General features: G+C 36.3%; 1 protein-coding gene and 1 pseudogene across 5 annotated transcripts in view; both read right to left on the bottom strand.

The window, feature by feature from the left end:
- Positions 1–21,215, bottom strand: part of FAM227B (family with sequence similarity 227 member B) — a 287,158-nt gene that overhangs the window by 13,802 nt on the left and 252,141 nt on the right. For 4 of the 5 annotated variants that reach the window (XM_032297816.1, XM_032297818.1, XM_032297819.1 and 1 more), the window contains 2 exons: positions 20,933–21,030; positions 15,041–17,594 (listed from right to left, as the gene is read on the bottom strand). In XM_032297816.1, the coding sequence (XP_032153707.1) occupies positions 17,421–17,594; positions 20,933–21,030 (272 nt within the window). In that variant the 3' untranslated portion in view covers positions 15,041–17,420. Of the gene's footprint in view, positions 1–15,040; positions 17,595–20,932; positions 21,031–21,215 lie in introns of those variants that run through there. The other variant, XM_032297820.1, reaches the window with a different exon arrangement.
- Positions 14,465–16,683, bottom strand: LOC116564550 (annotated as a pseudogene).

Genomic DNA, 21,215 nt, shown 5'->3' with positions numbered 1-21,215 from the left:
CCTGCTCCTGATGTTCATTTTATTTATTTTCCACTAAGTATTTTATTCATTTATTTTTTGCTTGGTAAGCACTTTAAAAAAATAATTTGAACTTTTATTTTAGATTCAGGGGGTACATGTGCAGATTTGGGACACAGGTATATTTCATGATGTAGAGGTTTTGGGTATGAATGATCCTGCCACCTAGATAGTGAGCATAGCGTGTGATAGATAGTTTTTCAACACTTGCTTCCCTTCCTTCCCTTCTCTTACAGTCTTCAGTGTCTATTGTTGACAGCTTTATGTCCATGAGTACCCAATATTTAGCTCCCACTTACAGTGAGAACATGTGGTATTTGGTTTTCTGCTCCTGTGTTACTTACTTAGGATAATGGCCTCCATCTGCATTCATGTTGCTGCAAAGAACATGAGTTTGTTCTTTTTTATGGCTATGTAGAATTCCATGGTGTATATGAACCACATTTTCTTTATCCAGTTGGCTGTTGATGGGGTTCTAGGTTGATTCCATGTCTTCGCTATTGTGAATAGCTGCTGCAATGAATATTTGAGTACATGTGTCTTTTTGGTAGAATAATTTATTTTACTTTGGGTATATGCCCAGTAATGGCACTGCTGGGTTGAATGGTAGTTCTGTTTTAAGTTCTTTGAGAAATCTCCAACTACTTTTGACAGTGGCTGAACTAATTTACATTCCCACCAACAATGTATACGCATTCCTTTTCTCTGCAGCCTCACCAGCATCTGTTGTTTTTTGACTTTTTAATAAGAGTCATCCTGACTGGAGTGAGATGGTATCTCATTGTGGTGGTTTTTGATTTGCATGTCTCTGATGACTAGTGATGCTAAACATTTTTGCATATGTATGTTTGCCACTTGCATGCCTTCTTTTGAGAAGTGTCTGTTCATGTCATTTGCCCACTGTTTAATGGAGCTATTTGTTATTTGGTTGTTCAGTTCTTTAAGTCTCCTATAGATTTTGGATATAAGACCTTTATTGGATGCATAGTTTGTGAATATTTTCTCACATTCTGTAGATTGTTTATTGACTACGTTGATGTTTTCTCTTGCTGTGCAGAAGCTCTTTAATTAGGTCCCACTTGTCAATTTTTTTGCATTTGTTTTTGAGGACTTAGTCACAAATTATTTCCCAGTGCTGATGTACAGAATGGCGTTTTCTAGGTTTTCTTCTAGGATTCTTATAGTGTGAAGTCTTACATTTAAATATTTAATCCATTTTGAGTTGATTTTTGTATATGGTGAAAGGAAAGGGCCCAGTTCCAATCTTCTGCATATGGCTGGCCAGCTATTCCGGTACCATTTCTTGAGTAGGGAGTCCTTTCCCCATTGCTTATTTTTGCGGACTTTTTTGGAGATCACATAGTTGTGTGTGGCTTTATTTCTGAGTTCCCTATTCTGTTCCATCAGTCTATGTGTCTGTTATTGTACCAGTACCATGCTGTTCTGGTTACCACAGCCTTCTAGTATAGTTTGAAGTTGGGTAATATGATGCCTCTAGCTTTGTTCTTTTTACTTAGGAGTTCTTTGGCTATTTGGGCTTTTTGTTTTATGTGAATTTTAGAATATTTTTTTCTAATTCTGTGAAAAATTACATTGGTAATTGGATAGAAATAACGTTGAATCTGTAAATTGCTTTGGGTAGTATGGCAAGTTTAACAGTACTGATTCTTCCAACCCATGAGCATGGGATGTTTTTCAATTTGTTTGTGTCACCTCTGATTTCTTTCCACAGTGTTTTGTAGTTCTCCTCACTTTATTGAAATGAACTGAGTAGACATATGTTCCTTATAAAGTCATTCTGATTGTAAAATTTGGCCATGATTGTACATTTGTGCTGTATAATGAAGTTCTGGGCTGTATAATGTTGGTGTTGACTGAAACCTTAGCATTTTCTTGTACTAAGTGGTGATGGTTTTCAGTATATTTCTGTTGATGTGTGTTAATGAATAGGCCTTTATTCTTTTTAGACACTTAAAACCATAAATTTTTCCCAATTAGAAAAAACAGAATACTTAGACCCTATAAATTATCAACAACCATTATTTTCTACTTCTGGGGGATGAATGTGGCAACATATTTTTCAATTCCACCATCTGAATTGGCCTCATACTTCATATTTCCATGCACTACTAAATGGTAAGCCACTGAATAGAAGATTCATTGGGGGACAAAAAAAAAATAGTCCTTTTCTGGGACTTCACAACAACAGTGGTGGGGTTGTAACAAACTAAGACCTCAACTCAAGACTCTGGAGTCTTTCATCTTCCTTTAAAATCACAGAATATTAGAGAAACAAGGGGCCTTAGAAATTGTAGGATCCAATTTACTTATATTAGAAATGAAGAATTTGAAGCTTCTAGAAGTGAACTTCCTTGCCTTTGAGAGACTGAGTGTATGTGAGAGACTCAGGAAAAGAATGGCCCAGGGGCAAATTTTGTACTTTTCTGACAAAGTATTGTCCTAGAATTGAAACCAAGAGGTTAATTTGATCAGGTCTCCTTGCCCTGCTTGCTTTTTGTTTTTCCCCCCTTTTTCCATAAGGCTGAAAGCCATGCTGCTAAATGCTGAAACTTAACCTTTACTGGCTACTTGATAGATAACATTCATAAGTCACCAAAACAATGCTTCTGTTGTTTTTCAGAAACTTGAGTCAACTCCTGTTCAATTCAAACTGGTTGAGACCACCAGCCCTTGAACTGGGCCTGTGCAAGTGTCCAACAAGTGGCCTTTGGAGGGCCAAAAACTGTACCCTCCAGTTGTGCTAACATGATTTTCTGTACATAAGTTCTATAAAATGCTATGAAGCCTAACTATGCTTGTACAGAATGAACCTGTTACTTCATTTTCCCCATTGCCAATCACCTTTCCCCACACCTTAGACCACCCCATATACCTAACCCAGAAATATTCCTAAGTCTTATTTTAGAGGGAGAGAATGTGAGAGCTGTTCTCCTGCCTTCCCGTTTAGCAGCTTTGCTAATAAATCTTTTCTCTTTTGTAAAACTCATGTTACAGCAATTGATTCACTGTGCATGGGCAGAACACACCTGGACCTCTCTGATAACAGAATGAAGCTTCAGGAGGCTTTGCTGTCTACCTTTTTGCCCTTAGAGATATTCCTTGGAGTATCCTCAGAGTTGTTTCTGAGCATCTCAGGTTTAAGGCGAGAGTGCCCATTATACACATAATGCTAATTGTGTAACAAGTAAAAGGAAGCTAGGCAGAAAGCTGTGGCCAGAATCTCCTACTTTGTACACTAGAATTTCTTTTTAAGTTCTGGGGTACATGTGCAGATCTTGCAGGATTGTTGCATAGGTACACACATGCCATGGTGGTTTGATGTCTCCATCCCCCCGTCACCTACATCAGGCATTTCTCCCACTGTCATCCATCCCCAACCTCTCTGCCCCGCACTATCCCTCCCCTAGACCCCAACCCCCAACATACCCCAGTGTGTGATGTTCCCCTCCCTGTGCCCATGTGTTCTCATTGTTCAACATCCGTCTATGAGTGAGAACATGAGATGTCTGATTTTCTGTTCTTGTGTCAGTTTGCTGAGAATGATCGTTTCCAGGTTCATCCATGTCCCTACAAAGGACATGAATTCATTGTTTTTTTATGGCTGCATAGTATTCCATGGTGTATATGTGCCACATTTTCCCTGCCCAGTCTATCATCAATGGGCATTTGGGTTGGTTCCAAGTCTTTGCTATTGTAAACAGTGCTACAATGAACATTCATGTGCATGTGTCATTATAACAGAATGATTTATAATCCTTTGGATATAGGCCCAGTAATGGGATTGCTGGGTGAAATGGAATTTCTATTTCTAGACCCCTGAAGAATCAACACATTGTCTTACACAATGGTTGAACTAATTAACACTCCTACTAACGTGTAAAAGTGTTCCTATTTTGCCACATCCTCTCCAGCATCTGTTGTCTCCAGATTTTTAATGATTGCCATTCTAACTGGCATGAGATGGTATCTCAGTGTGGTTTTGATTTGCATTTTTCTAATGACCAGTGATGATAAGCATTTTTTCATATGTTTCTTGGCCTCATATATGTCTTCTTTTGAAAAGTGTCTGTTCATATCCATCACCCGCTTTTGAATGGGTTTGTTTTTTTCTTGTAAATCTGTTTTAGTTCTTTGTAGATTCTGGATACTAGCCCTTTGTCAGATGGGTAGATTGCAAAAAAATTTTTTCCCATTCTGTTGATTTCAGATTCAGACTAATGATTGTTTCTTTTGCTGTGCAGAAACTCTTAAGTTTAATTAGATCCCATCTGTCCATTTTGGCTTTTGTTGCCAATGCTTTTGGTGTTTTTGTCATGAAGTCCTTGCCTACGCCTATGTCCCGAATCGTGTTGCCTAGGTTTTCTTCTAGGGTTTTTATGGTGTTAGGTCTTATGTTTAAATCTTTAATCCATCTGGAGTTAATTTTAGTGTAAGGTGTCAGGAAGGGGTCCAGTTTCAGCTTTCCCCACATGGCTAGCCAGTTTTTCCAATACCATTTATTAAATAGGGAATCGTTTCCCCATTGCTTGTTTTTGTCCAGTTTGTCAAAGATCAGATGGTTGTAGATGTGTGGCATTGCCTCTGAGGCCTCTGTTCTGTTCCATTGGTCTACATCTCTGTTTTGGTACCAGTACCATGTTGTTTTGATTATTGTAGCCTTGTAGTATAGTTTGAAGTCAAGTAGTGTGATGCCTCCAGCTTTGTTCTTTTTGCTTAGGATTGTCTGGGCTATGTGGGTTCTCTTTTGGTTCCATATGAAGTTTAAAGTGTTTTTTTCCGGTTCTGTGAAGGTCAATAGTAGCTTGATGGGTATAGTGTTGAATGTATAAATTACTTTGGGCAATATGGCCATTTTCAGAATATTGATTCTTCCTAACCATGAGCATGGAATTTTTAAAAAATCTGTTTGTGTCCTCTCTTATTTCCTTGATCAGTGGTCTGTAGTTCTCCTTGAAGAGGTCCTTTACATCCTTTGTTAGTTGTATTCCTAGGTATTTTATTCTCTTTGTAGCAATTGTGAATGGGAGTTCACTCATGATCCGGTTCTCTGATTTGTCTGTTATTGGTGTATAGGAATACTTGTGATTTCTGCATATTGATTTGGTATCCTGAAACTCTGCTAAAGTTGCTTATCAGTTTAAGGAGATTTGGCGCTGAGATGATGAGGTCTTCTAAACATACAATCATGACGTCTACAAATAGAGACAATTTGACTTCCTCTTTTCCTTATTGAATACCTTTATTTCTTTTTCTTGACTGATTGCTCTTGCTAGAACTTCCAGTACTATATTGAATAGGAGTGATGAGAGAGGGCATCCTTGTCTAGTGCCAGATTTCAAAGGTAATGCCTCCAGTTTTTGCCTGTTGAGTATGATTTTGGCTGTGGGTTTGTCATAAATAGCTTTTAGTATTTTGTGGCACATTCCATCAATCCCTAGTTAATTGAGGGTTTTTAGCATAAAGTCTGTTGAATTTTGCCAAAGGCCTTTTCTGCGTCTATTGAGATAATCGTGTGGTTTTTGTCTTTGGTTCTGTTTATGTGATGGATTATGTTTATAGACTTGTGTATGTTGAACCAGTCTTGCATCCCCGAGATGAAGCCTACTTGCTTGTGATGAATAAGCTTTTTGATGTGCTATTGCAATCACTTTGCCAGTATTTTATTGAAGATTGTTGCATTTATGTTCATCATGGATATTGGCCTGAAATTTTCTTTTTTTTTTGAAGTTTTTTTTTTTGTTGTTGTGGAGTCTCTGTCGGGTTTTGGTATCAGGATGATGTGGGGCTCATAAATTGAGTTAGGGAGGATTCTGTCTTTTTGTATTGTTTGGAATAGTTTCAGAAGGAATGGTACCAACTCCTCTTTGTACGTTGACAGAATTCAGCTGTGAACTCGTCTGGACCTGGATTTCATTTGGTTGGTAGGCTACTAATAGCTGCCTCAACTTCAGACCTTGTTATTGGTCTATTCAGGGTTTCAACTTCCTGGTTTAGTTTTGGGAGGGTGCAAGTGTCCAGGAATTTATCCATTTCTTCCAGGTTTACTGGTTTATGTGCACAGAGTTGTTTGTAGTAATATCTGACGGTAGTTTGTATTTCTGTGAATCGGTGGTGATATCTCCTTTATCATTTTTAATTGCATCTATTTGATTCTTCTCTCTTTTCTTTTTTTATTAATCTGGCTAGCGGTCTGTCTATTTTGTTGATATTTTCAAAAAACCAGCTCCTGGATTTATTGATTTTTTGAAGGTTTTTTTTTTTGTGTGTGTGTGTCTCTATCTCCTTCAGTTCTGCTCTAATCTTAGTTATTTCTTGTCTTCTGCTAGCTTTTGAGTTTTTTAAATCTTCCTCCTCTAACTCTTTCAATTTTGATGATAGGCTGTTGATTTTAGATCTTTCCTCACTTCTCATTTGGGCATTTAGTGCTATAAATTTCCCTTTCTCCAGTGCTTTAAATGTGTCCCAGAGATTCTGGTATGTTGTGTCTTTACTCTCATTGGTTTCGAAGAACATCTTTATTTCTGCCTTCATTTTATTGTTTACCTAATCATCATTCAGGAATAGTTTGTTCAGTTTCCATGTAGTTATGTGGTTTTGAGTTAGTTTCTTAATCATGAGTTCTAATTTGATTGCACTGTGATTTGAGAGACTGTTTTTTATGATTTCCATTATTTTGCATTTGCTGAGGAGTGATTTACTTCCAATTATGTGGTCAATTTTAGAGTAGGTGTGAAGTGCTGCTGAGTAGAATGTATATTATGTGTATTTAGGGTGGAGAGTTCTGTGTCTATTAGGTCTGCTTGGTCCAGATCTGTGTTCAAGTCCTGGATATCCTTGTTGATTTTCTGTCTCATTGATCTGTGTAATATTGACAGTCTAGTGTTAAAGTCTCCCAGTATTATTGTGTGGGAGTCTAAGTTTCTTTGTAGGTCATTAAGAACTTGCTTTATGTATCTGGGTGTTCCTGTATTGGGTGCACATATATTTAGGATAGTTAGTTCCTCTTGTTACATTGATCATTTTACCTTTATGTAATGCCTTTCTTTGTCTCTTCTGATCTTTGTTGGTTTAAAGTCTGTTTTTATCACAGATTAGAATTGCAACCCCTGCTTTTTTTTTCTTGCCAGTTGCTTGGTAAGTCTTCTTCCATCCCTTTATTTTGAGTCTATGGGTGTCTTTGTATGTGAGATGGGTCTCCTGAATACAGCACAATGATGGGTCTTGACTTGTTATCTAGTTTGCTAGTTTGTGTCTTTTGATTGGGGGCATTTAAGCCGTTTACATTTAATGTTAATACTGTTATGTTGTGAATTTGATCCTGCGATTTTGTTACTGGCTGGTTGTTCTGCCCATTAGTTGACACAGTTTCTGCATTGTGTCGTTGGTCTTTACCATTTGGTACATTTTTTCAGTGGCTGTTACTGGTTGTTCCTTTCCATGTTTAGTGCTTCCTTCAGGAGGTCATGTAAGGCAGGTCTGGTGGCAAAGAAATCTCTCAGCAATTGCTTGTCCAAAAAGGATTTTATTTCTCCTTAACTTATGAAGCTAAGTTTGGCTGGATATGAAATTCTGGATTGAAAGTTATTTTCTTTAAGGATGTTGAACATTGGCCCTCACTCTCTTCTGGCTTGCAGGGTTTCTGCCAAGAGATCTGCTGTGAGTCTGATGGTTTTTCCTTTGTGGGTGACCCAACCGTTCTCTCTGGCTGCCCTTAGCATTTTTTTTCCTTCGTTTCAACCCTGGTGAATCTGATGATTATGTGCCTTGGGGTTGCTCTTCTTGAGGTGTTCTCTTTATTTCCTGGACTTGAATATTGGCATGCCTTGCTAGGTTGGGGAAATTTTCCTGGATAATATCCTGAGGAGTGTTTTCCAACTTGGATTCATTCTTTCTGTCACATTCAGGTACACCTATCAAACGTACTTAGGTTTTTTCACATAATCCCATATTTCTTGGAGGCTTTGTACATTTCTTTTCACTCTTTTTTCTCTATTCTTGCCTTCTTATTTTATTTCATTGAGTTGATCTTCAATCTCTGATATCCTTTCTTCTGCTTGATTGATTTGGTTATTGAAACTTATATGCTTTGTGAAGCTCACATGCTGTGTTTTTCAGCTCCATCAAGTCGTTTATGTTCTTCTCTAAGCTGGTTATTCAAGTTAGCATTTCGTCTAACCTTTTATCAAGGTTTTTAGTTTCTTGGCATTGAGTTAGAACATGTTCCTTTAGCTTAGAGAAGTTTGTTATTACCCACCTTCTGAAGCCTGCTTCTGTTAACTCGTCAAACTCATTGTCCATCCTGTTTGGTTCCCTTGCTGGTGAGAGTTGTGATCCCTTGGAAGAGGAGAGGTGTTCTGATCTTTGATAATTTTATCATTTTTTTCACTGGTTTCTTCACATCTTTGTGGGTTTATCTAGCTTTGATCTTTGAAGTTGGTGACTTCGGATAGGGACTCCGAGTGGACATCCTTCCTGTTGATGTTGAAGCTATTTCTTTTCTTTTTGTTTTTTAGTTTTCCTTCTAACAGGCACCTCTGCTGTATGACTTTTTTTTTTTTTTGGTTATACAGGGGTCAGCAAGCTGCTTCAGGAGACAGTCTGTCCCTTGTCTGCCTGCAGAGGTGCTGCTGGGCTGCCTCAGACTCAGCCTGGCTGCTGTGTAGGCTTCCTTTGGCTTTTGTTTATGCAAGTAAGATTCGAACCGTCTTTGCAATGGTGGATGCCCTTCCCCTCATGGAGCCTGACTGTCAGGGCTCAAGCTTGACCTCATGAACTAGCTGTGAAACTCTCAAGTGGGAGGGCTTCAGTCTGCTGGTCTTTGTGGCAGTGGGACCTGCCAAGCCATATCACCTGTCTCCCTGTTTTCACCTCTCCCTCTTTCTAGGGGGCACATAGATCCATCCTGCAGGCAATCTCGGTGCTATCCAAAACTCTGCCCAGTTCTGTGCCGACAACTTGTGGCGCCAGGCCAGCTGGAGCAGCCGCTCATCTGTGCTGGCAACTTGTGTTACTTCTCAGCCTGACGGTGTTCTCCCGGACTGTGGGTTTCAAAGGGCATGGGAGAAGCGCAGTATCTGGAATGCCAAGTGGGTAAAGTCCCTGATCCTCTGATTGGCTGCGCTTCCCAGGTCAGTGCCCCACCCTGCCTTAGTTTGCCCTCCCTGGGCTACACCCACTGTCCAACCAGTCCCATTGAAATGAACCTGGTACCTCAGTTGGAAATATGGAGTTCAGTCATCTGTGTGTCTCTCACTGGGAGCTGCACTCCAGAGCTGTTCCCATTTGGCTATCTTGGTAGAAGTCTCATTTAGTTCTTAATCCTAAAAACTAAATTCTTGAAATAGCTTATTAGCATGTGGCCTAAACTGATCTTAGAGCAGTTATAGTCTGGTTAATGTTTACCTTTGCCTATATGTAAAATATTTTAATTTTGGTTTACAGTTTACCCAACATCCATGTATCAAAAAAAAATTTTTTTAAGGTAGAAACACATGTGACTTATTCTACAGGAGATAACATTATTGTTGTAATCTTACCAGATTCTAAATGGCCTAGAATTATATGTAAAATAGGATTGCAGTTCTAGTAATTTTCATTATTTAACACATCATTAACAGCAGTTTTGTAGTATACTCAAAAAATTGAGGGAACAGGGCTATTGAAAACATTAACACTTATTCAAGTAAAATAATTCACTATATAATTGATGATCTCTACTAAAAATATACAAATTAGCTGAGTGTGGTGGCTCAGCTACTGGGGAGGGTGAGGCAGGATAGTGGCTTGAACCTAGAAGGTGGAGGCTGCAGTGAGTTGAGATCATGCCATTGCACTCCAGCCTGAATGACAAGAGTGAAACTGTGTCTCAAAAAAAAGAAAAAAGTAGTTAAACAGGTTTAGTGCTTCAAATGGTGAGCTTTAGTTATCTGGAAAATTTAATTTTGGGCTATAGTGCACTCCCTGATAAAGCTAGATTAACAAGTTGTTGATTTATAGAAATTCCAGCATTTTTATAATTTATGTCCAATAACAGAGACCACTCCAAAAGTTGCTTAGAAGGACTTCGGCCATTCCCATTATTTTCATTCACCCCTCTATCCTCCACAAAGCTACTCCAAATAAATATATAAATTTTGGGTTTGCTTTGCAAATATAGGTTCAACAAAAGTTCCCTAGCTCTCTGCTTGAAACTCAGTTGAATATCTAAGTCTATAAAGATAGAACTTCTGGAATTCCCTCTTTCAAATTTGATATATCACTAAAAAACCAGAAAGCAGATACATGTGAGGCAACCACCAAAAGGAGCCAATTTGGTTTTTCCTTCAATAAACGGGGCTTTAGCTCTAAACAAGAATATGGCTTTTACTTTCTGAAATTTTGGAGCACCTCACAGAATTACTCAGAGCCAGAGGCTGGAAGTGATTTCTGTGGGGCGAATGCATGGTAATAGTGTAAGTTTTGCTTATTTTCTCCTTTGCCTGCCCACCTCCTCAGAGAGAATGAGGTTGGGTGAATGCAAAATTATGATCTGATCAATATTTACTTGAGGTATTGCTTTTGATTCCTAAATTCCAAGCATTCAAAAGGTTTGGTTTTTTCACCTAATTTTACTGACCAACAATATTTATAGCAAGAATGCTTTTACCCCAGCCTTTAAAGATCACCTAAACTATTTGAAAATGAGGTTTTCTTCTCTTATTTGATACAAATTTGCCTTTACTACATTTCTCCTAAATTGAACAAACCAAGCTATTACTAATTCTCCATAATGAGAATTCATATTTCCCCCCTTATTTTTCCATTGAGTTATGTTTATAATTTAAAGTCCAAATTGTGCTTAAAACTTGATGTAACTCATTTCTTGGAACCTGATTACCTAAAGCAACTGAAGTCTTTAATTTACTAGTTAGTGTTAATAACAAGTCGGTGAATTTTAGTCTGTATCTTGTGTTATTTTATTAAAAGAAAATCTCCAACTAGAACTGAAACTGAGTTTGTCAGAAAAAAAATAACCAGATACTACCAACAGTTTTTTAATTGTCTCTGGCTCAAGGTGGCTGACAATACTTATAATACTCATTCATGTGAAACAAACCCCCTTTGTTCATCTAGTTCTTATAAAAATTATTATTTTCATTTCATTTTTAAACTCATCCTCTACTCTTAATTGGTAGAGTTTATAAAAGGAATAAATTAGCAATTTACTCAACAAAGTTTAGAATAGCTTCAAGTATAAGCCATCTAAAAATAAAATAAAATGTCTTTCTCTTATCTAAAAGCAAAATTTAAATACTGGATATATCCTTTATTTTACTATGCCTTTATGCTTATACTCTATTACATAAGTTTTAAAAATATTTTTAAAAATCTGGAATTTGTTTTTTTATGGAATCCCTGGGAGCCAAGTAGGGGAGTTACTAGGTTATTTTAGGTAATTGATATAAGGTAGCATCAAAGGGAATTAAGTAAAGAGATAGATTCACTGGTGAGAAATATTCTAACTGTAAAAAGGCAATCACAAACTTTTATACAGAGGTAGGTTACTGATAAAGTCTTTGACCTCTATTGATCTCCAGACTTTCTAGACAGTGGCAAGCTTTTTTCTTTGGATTGAAGCCATGTGTATGGACCAAAACCATCATGATGCTGAAAGTAATTTTTCTGTAAGCAAAAATGATCCAAAAACTAAAATAACTCTAAACTAGAATAAAATGGGGAAAAAAAATCTAACCAAAAAAAAAATGACAGGGAAAATTTAAGAACATAGATGGGAAATTAACTTTGTTAATTTGACTGCTAACTGGAACATGGACTCTCCAAATGGTCTGAATTTCCTACTAACATAGCAGCTAGTTCCAAGAGCAAGCATCCCAAAAGGAAGAGTGAAACAGGCAGAAGCTGTAAAGACATTTATTAGCTGGCCCCAGAAGTCATAAAGTCACACTCCAATGGTTGAGGAAGTTATAGAAGACTGTCCAAATTCAAGGGCAGTGAACATTGGTGCTATCTCTTGATAGGAGAATTGTTACAATTCACCTTGTAACAGGAACATGTGGTAAGGGCAATATTGTTATGGCCCCTTGAAAAATATAATCTGCCATAGGACTTACCTTGAGTAAGCCCACTATTATCAGCTGAGGAAATTCTTATAGGGTATTGGTAACCAAGGGCCTTATGCCATCAGTATTGTCCCATCCCAGCAGCTGAAGAATGTCTTTTGTATTTCTTTGCTTAGGCTTCAGAGCATCTACCATACGTATTTTCCTATTCCTGTGTTATGCATAATTTTTTGTCTCTATGTTTAACAATATTGAGAGTAAGCAAAAATAACTGAGTTACTTGCTCCAAAATATCCCTTTCCCTGAAGATAAGATTGCAAACAAACTAAAATATCTTGCTCATCACAGCTCACTTCAAGACCCTTGCTGCACTGGTCCCTCCAATCCAAAATTATAATATCATAACCTCTGCCCAATCTCAAGCAGTTCCCTATCTTGCAAAGCCTGCCTCAAAGTCACCTACCTCAGGCCTCAAAACCCCATGAATATCATCCTTGAATTTCTCAGTTTTGAGACATTCCTAAAGCTCTGTTACATTGGTGTTCTTACTGCAATCAGTGCATGAAACCTAGCTTTGTTTGGTCAACAGGTAATTCTGGTAGTCTTTTAGGGGCGTCAACAGCAGATAATGGCAGAAACAGTGTCTAAGCATTCTTTCTCTTAGGGTAGCTTCAGAAGAACTTGGTTCTATGGTGAGCTGACAAAATGAGAACGTCATCATTTCAGGGAAAAATTTAAAGAGTTGCCAATTCAGCCACTGATAGTGGGAAAGGTCAAATTCCTCCAACAAAACCATAGGGCTTGAAATTTATTTAGTCCAATTCATCTGCTTAATATGAATGGAGAAGAGGCTTAAATTTGGGCTCAAATTAGAAAGCAATTTCTTCCTACACTGCTGAAGAGTCCTTTTCTATGCAATCAAGGGTTTTATGTTTCCTCTCTGATCTTTATCTTTCCTCTTCTTTCTCCTGTTTGGGATCACTGTGTCTCCATTTTTCCTCTTGGCAGGCAATTAGAGGAAATGTCAATTCTCCATCATATTTTGGCAGAGGAAATCTTTTATCTCTGTGGTGCCACGGGACTTTTAGGCCTATATGTTTTGAATGAAAATGTATTTTTAAAAGACCTCACATTTCATCAAGTTAACACCTGCTTTCATTATCTGAAAAATCTCATTAACAGATAATTTATGACACTGATACCCAATTTTTGAAGGAAAATAAGGGTTAAATTTTTTGGTAAGTTATCATAAATAATGGAACAAACTTTCTTGCAGTATAGGCTTGTCTATTCACTTCACCCAGAGTATTTCAGAAGGACTGAGGAAAAAGATGTTTTACCTTGTATATATTAGAAAAATTACTAGATGGGAGGGTTCTGGATTAGATGTTTTTTCAGATATTTGTCTTTCAGCTAATTTATCCTTTAAAAAATGTGACTATTACAAGGTTCTTACCATATGTTAAGTAAGTAATCATTGACTTGAAGTGAAAAATACAATTGATAGTCACTTTAGTAATAACTTACAAATTGCTATTCATATATTGGTTAATGAGAAAAATATCTATGCGTGTTCATGTGATGAAGATTATTAGAAATCATTATATAAATAATGGTAAAAAGAATACAGAGCTGGTGATGCTTCTGGAGTCTCAGAATTGTTTCTCTTTTTTTCACTGTTGACAATTTTCTTCTCCCACATCACAGATAATTCATAACAAGATTATTTCTCTGTATAGGTTTTATTTTTATGCTAGTATAAATGCTGCTATAACCACATTATTTTCAATTGCTGGATTTAAACAATTCATTCCTGGACACTATTTTCATGTTTAAAAAGTCTGTATATGCATGTGTGATAATGAGAGCATGTGTTAATAGTAACATAATGTACTCATTATGACACTGCATTGAGTTCAGATTTTTCTAAACTGCAACAAAATATGAATGTTTAACACTCATGTTAGAAATACAGATATGGCTTATAGATTTTTCTTTTTAACAAGACCCACACAGAGTACACCAACATTTTGGCTCTGAGTTTTCAATTTTTAAAATAATTAGCATTTCACATGTTAAAAAATTGTTAAATTTTTGGGTATTCCTTTTAAGTCTCAACACACAAAGGGCTTGAGGTAGCTTATAACAATACAGAAAGTATGAAGGGAGAATGAGTAGCTCTAAATATATTTTATCCAAGAGTCTGCAGTTTAAAGATACACCATGCATTCAGTTCTAAATCCTGTACATCAAAGTTTGTCTCCTGTTTTACACATAATTAGAATATTAAGTGATCAAGTTTTTAAAAAAACTCCAAAGGTCATTTAAAAATTATATGTAAATTTTTCACTAATGAATTAGTATACATTAACTAGTAGTTTATTATCCTTATAAATACACATTTAAAATCATGTCAGAAGACATAAGCACTTCTGTGATATGAAATTTCATTGACTACCTCCAGTCCTCTTCATACACACCTCCAATCTACTCAGTGTTTACATGTGAATCCTTACACATTGAAAATAATGTCATCCTCCCTTTTGTGATTTTGGCAAATCACTCCTTATTAAGCGAAATTTACCTGTGGGGTTGTGGAATGGTGAGGTTTTGGTTAAAGAGTACAAAGTTTCAGTTAGGAGGGATAAATTATAAGTATTTAAGGTGATGAATATGTTAATTAGCTTGATTCAGTCATTCCACAATGTATACATTAAATAATCCACTTTTTTTTTTGGTTGCTCCTTAATTGAAGTAATGGAGGATTACTATAAAAATTTAGTTTTAAAAATAGTTTTTCTCCCAATGAACACTTTTTTTAATACAGAGGCTATGATCTTCACTATAATATGGCCTATATATTATCCTGTTAATAATTTTTTTTAACTGAAAATTCGGTAATCTCACATATGAGTATTACAGTAGAAGATCAAAGTCCAAAAGGTTGAATAATTTGATTCAGATCTTTTGAATTTACAGAGTACCTTTCTTCCAGGAAATGTATAAAGTTATTTATTTTATATTATATTACATATATATTTATATTTGAGATGGGGTCTTGCTATGCCACCCAGGCTGCTACTTACAGTTACATCATAAATAATTAAAATTCTCCGTGCAACAACTGAGGCAGTAATAAGTTTGTAAAGTACTCAATACAGGAGAGCAGGTTGCCCTTTTTTCATCAGCACCAGAACAACAAATGTAAGTATCATGCCAATAGCATAGGCAACTAGCATAATAACATACTATATATAGGAAGAACCAGTCTGAACATCAACTCTTCTACAGTACCCAATCAACAGGCCTGGTACAGTAATGTCTCTAAAACCCAACACTGAAAAAGGCATGAGGCACACACTCATTACTGAGAAATAGATCAGCTTTGGTACTCTGTTGACTACTGGCAACTTTCCGTTATTTCCAAAAGGTCCAGCTGCAAGTTCAACCACGATACTCTCACCATTCTTTGTGACGAATGGTGTTACGACCACAAAAAATACATTATAGAAGAGGAGAAGGCCTAGAAGTATCATGCATGACTTGAAGTTGGGCAATTTCAGTGTTTTAATCAAATTCAGACAGAAAGCAATCTCCAAGATATCGATATCCTGTAAAATCCAAGTCCACCTGTCTTCATTTCGAAACACAGCCCAAACAATAGCTATCATTAGGCATAGTCTAGAGAGAAAAATAAGTCTCACTTCCATGCTTTTGCCACAACACACAATTGTGCATTGCCTATATGGTATCTTATGAATTAGTGCAGACAAGACAGTTGCACAGACTCATTGCTGATGCTATGCAGAAAATTGCTATCATAACATAAACCAATCATTTGCAGAAGAATTAAAGACCATCATAACACAGCAGGTGACCACAAAGATTACGACTGTAAGAAAGGACTAAAAGTTAGATATTCTTCCTTCTTTTTCCTCATTTCTCTATCTTTAATTGTCACTGCTTTCAAGTTTTCCAATTCAACTAGGCCACTCCAGTATCTAACTAATGCCACAGTGAACACAGCAATTACAAAAATGACCACAATAGTATGATCAAAGGCCACAATGGAGAATACATTTTCACATTAATGTGATTTCCTAGAGTCTGCTTCATATCTTTAAAGACTTTCTGGCTTATAAAAGCAATCAGTACTTTCACATGAGGAAATTCAGATCTGTTACCGAGGGAGGAAATAGGACACTGTTGTTGACAACTAACACTGCTTCAGCACCGCCTTTCTATGCAATTCTGGCTTTTTTGGGAAAATGACAGCTTCCCCATTGCACCACAGCTACTTTGTTCTTTATGCCAACAGGAGGAATATCAGAAGGGCTGCATAGTGGTGTGGAAGTCAGGCTCATCAAACTAATGGAAGCTGCATTTTCTAGGGTACTTAGAAAAGTTATCCAATGAGGGTTATAAAGCATGCAGTAGCCCTTGGATGTGCCATTTCTAGATGCACATAAGACTGCTCCCTGAGCTGCTGTAAGCAGGAGTAGGAAGCCCCAGAGCTGGGCGGCCGTGGCATGGGGTAGCCGCCACTGCGACACCATTGAATTGATGGGTGCTGGGTGGGGCGCACGGCGCGGCTCTATCGGTGGGGTAAGCTCTGGGTCCTGACACTGCACGGCCTCTGTAGTGGACCAGACTGGACAGGTGCCGCCTTGGCAGCCTGTACTCCAATTCAGTGGTTAGTGTTCTAATCCCTTTGGGGTTCATCTGAGTCCTTAATGAGGGCTGGGCCAAGAAACGTCATGCTGAAGATGGACAAGACTGTAAAAAACGGAACTCTGGGCCATACCCCTGCTTCAACCACAGAGTTCCGACTTTATTTATTTTTAGTTTACACGTGAAAATAATTTTTTTATGTGTAAAACATGTTCAGACAAATTTTCATTTGAACAAGGAATTCTACAGCTAAAACATGCCTAAACCTCTCTTTGGAGAAGGCTAGAAGCCCATGTCTCATTATTGTGTATGTTTGAAACCAATCACTTAACAGTAAAGTTGCAAAGATAGCTTTTTATCACAGCACAAGTATACCACTTTTAAAAGTTCTTTGGGTTTATGTTTGTTTTATTTTTCTTACAAAATTATAGCCTTAGATCTAAAAAATAAAATAGTTTAGCCAAATATACTACAAAAGAAAATGGCTTAGCCAAACATACTACATACTAAATATATAATATTAAGCATAACTAAATATTAAAACTAAATAGAAGCATTGGTAAAACATGCATTCAATTTTTTTCTCAATTGAGACATTCAGTAAAACGTTCTGAATATTATTTTGGAAACAAATCATATTAAAGCAAAGCTTTAAAAAGGATATGGTTCCTGGAATATCTCAGTAAGTTTAATCTTGGTTTGCTTAGGGGCTTTGGAAACACCAGTCAGCTCATGCATCTTAAGATAATATAAAATCAACGGACTCTGACCTCCAAAATTGAAGAGAACACGATTAAACTCTGGACCAGTACTACTATAGTGGGACTGTAAGAGGAAGAAAAGAATCAAGACAATAACTTTCGTGTTTCTAAAAACTATGAGTAAAATATAACTTCATATTAAGCATAAAGCTACCATTTGGCATATTAAAATAAAGGAAATTCCAGACAGCATCATCTTAATTAGAGGAATTTACCAAAGTATGAGTCTATGCGTATGTACAGTAAGTCTCTTGTAGCCTTTTGATTTGTCATCAGGCTTGCAGATAGGCAACAGACATTATTCAATCTTAAGAACAGAAAAAAAATGAAGAAAATGAACAAAGCTAGGAAAAGGCATAGGAAAAATATCTGAAGAAATGATGGGCTAAATTTTCAAAATTTATGAAAAACACATCCAAGAAGTTCACCAATCTCTAAGCAGAATAAATTCACACCTAGCACATCCTAGACAAAGTATTCAAAATAAAGACAAGGAGAAAAATCTCAAAAGCAGCAAGAGAAAAGCAACTCATATAGGGGAATGTTTATAAGATTAATAGCTTACTTCTTATCATAACACAACAGGCAAGAAGGCAGTAGGATAGCATCACGGTGCTGATGGAAAAAAAACCTGTTGACCAAGAATCCTATGTCAAGAATACAACAACCATAAATACAATTTCTCCAAGATTCTATTATTCCCTTCTTATGAGAGAAATGCCAGTAAAGCAATTACTAATATTTTAAGTTTTTCCCAGTCTTGATAATGCCATTATGAGAGATTTAGTATTGATTCCACTTTCTGTGGGGAAATAAAATTTTATTTTTATTTGCTTTTATTGATACATAAAGTTTTCTTGAATGTCTTTTGCTTATAGTTGCTTTTTTGTTCTATAGGTTTTTGCAAATAATATGTTTCAGAATTCCTAGCAGCTACAGAATCATTTCAAATAATGGGACTATCACAATCAATAGCAATTCTTTGCTGGTAAAAAGTTAAGGTCAATATCAGACATGTTTTCTATGATGTAAATCACTCCTTCATTTTAAGCTGCCATGATAATTCACATTGGGTTATATATAGTCCAATCTTCAAAATATATGCAAAACTAGCCTAAGCTCAGTTTAGATTTTTAAAAAATTTTCCTGTCTAGATAGATGTTTTGTAACTCTTCCTGTTTCTTTCTTGGGTACTGTAAGATAAACATTCTGTCTTACTAAAGTTCTAAAAATAGACATTTCTGTCATTTTCTACAATGATCAGTTATTAAATTCAGAAAATCACAGTTTGTAGGTCTTTTTTCCTCTTTAAGAATTCATGGTTTTTAAGAGTAGTTCAGTCAGGTAAGAGCCAAACAGGTATTAAATGTAAATACAGTGTTTTGTTTTTTAAAGCAGAATGTCCCAAGTTGTCCAAAATCTCTTGCTAGAGACACTCCAAATAGCCAAACCAAAGAACAGAAGCCCTAATATTTCCATAAAAGATAATGGCAGAAATTTGTCAGAGCACTTTAAGATTCTATAAACAAGACTTTTATTGTCAAGTCAACCTAGCCCTAAATTCAAAGAATCAAGCAACTCCATAAGCTTTGGAATGATCATAAGGATAAACCAGAAATTTGAAGGGGTGATTTTGGTGTCTAATTTCTCTGTTAATTTATTAAAGGATAATTGCTACAATGACAAGAAAGCTAAACTTTGACTTTTGAGGCCTGAATATGTGCTCTGCCAGTGCTCATACTCAATGTCACTTTCAGGGACTAGAAAACCACAGGCACCTATTCAGCATTTGGACAACTTTTTTGCCTGGAAAATTCCTTATGTTGAGCTGAAATCTATATCCCTGTGGCTTTCATTTATTTATTGGCAAAAGTTATACATTTTTTTGGAGCCACACAGAAAAACTTTAATTCTGCTTTCCTATAGTAGGTCGTTACATATTTGAAAACAGTTATTATGGCCTTCCAAGTCTTTTCCTTCCAGAAGAAATATTCATAAATAATTTAGCTGTTGCTACAGCAATATGATTTCAGAGCTCTTTGTAATTAGGTTTAGATGAGGTTGTCAATGATGGGACTGGAGTCCTTATAAGAAGAAGAGACCAGAGCTCACCCTCTCTGCCATATGGGGACACAACAAGAAAGAGGCCATCTGCAAGACAGGAAGAGAGCCTTCACCAGAAAACCAAATTGGCTGGCTTTTTGATCTTGGACTTCCCATCCTCCAGAACTGCGAGGAATGAATTTCTGTTGTTTAAGCTACCCAGTCCATCATATTTTGTTATTGCAGTCCAAGTTGACTAATACAATGGGACAGGACAAAAAAATGCAGCAATGTGCTATACTTCTAAAGATGTATCTCCAATTTCTATCTGTTACCAGCATGCTCTGAAAAAGGTTGTTTAGTCTGTTACAAACCCATGTGTTAACTACTAAACAAAGTACAAGAGACCATTTTTAGGGTTTGCTGAAGATCAGGTATACAATTTCTATGATTTATCTCTGATTTCTAAATCTGGCAATGTTGCCCCAAAGGAAATGATGTGACATTCTCATTGATTCAAAATAGACTTCTATACATCACCAGTTAATATCTGAAGTGCTGCAACCATCCTTGGCCTTACTGTGAAGGTCAGAATAAAGTAGGAAGATATTTTATTAAACCTGGATTATTAAATACTGGGAAAACATAAATATTGACTTGCAGAAACTGGTTTTTCATGGGCATAATTTTAAATTTTAAATAAATTTTATTATCAGATAGGATAATTTAGAAAAAATATTAGCAATAAAGACTGTAACAGACTTAAAACTGAATTGTCTAACAAATTAAGATATCAAATTCAGAATTTTAGGTCAATAATCTCATCAAATTTTGGCTAAGGCAATACATGGTGGTAAGTCCATGAAATCTCTGCTTGCAAAGCACCTTCAAGAATGTCGAAAGGCTAAGCATTCAAGACTCAAGAGTAACAATAACTACATGTGGTCAATTATTCCAGGACCATGGCTTAAGAAGTAAGGACAGGTCAACTATTGCTGATACTCCTTTGAAATTTTCCCTGAAGCTTTGCTGCTTATTGAGATCATATTCATGGGCAAACACCAGATGGAATCTTTGTATGTCAACCCAAGCAGAAGCAGTGACAAGACATGTTGTAAGAAAAAAAGACCAATATTATGATATTTTTCATTAGAGATGGGGATATTTTCAGAAGAAAACAAACCTTTTTAATATCAGGATTAACCCCTCAGATGAATCTCTTTTGACCATTAAATTCTCTTCTAAAATATATGTTAAGAATGTAATAACCAGGATTGTCTATGTACAACACAGTCAATAGCAATTATATTGTAAATTAAACAAGTAAAATTTTTTTGTAATAGTTATTATACTACAAACCTTTGTTGCTAGTCTCAATAATCCTGATTCTTCTTTGGATGTAGGCAATGTATATGCTCTTGGGTTGTTTAAAATCTTTATAATATTGAAGTCGATAGCTAAAACAGAAAATAAAATGATTTTTAAAATTCTGGTATTTTTTTTTCCTTCACAAAAAAAGCATGATACCTTTTTCACCTTTTAACAATGTACCCTAAACAGGCAGAAGGGCAAACATGGATAAAGAGTGTTAAGACATTATTATAACTTGTCTCAAAGAAGAAATAAATATTACATTTCATAT

This window comes from Sapajus apella, unplaced genomic scaffold (assembly GCF_009761245.1).
Source record: "Sapajus apella isolate SASKATOON/1434 unplaced genomic scaffold, GSC_monkey_1.0 scaffold37, whole genome shotgun sequence".
In the NCBI taxonomy this organism is placed as follows: domain Eukaryota; kingdom Metazoa; phylum Chordata; class Mammalia; order Primates; family Cebidae; genus Sapajus; species Sapajus apella.
This window is presented reverse-complemented; position numbering and strand designations above follow the sequence as displayed.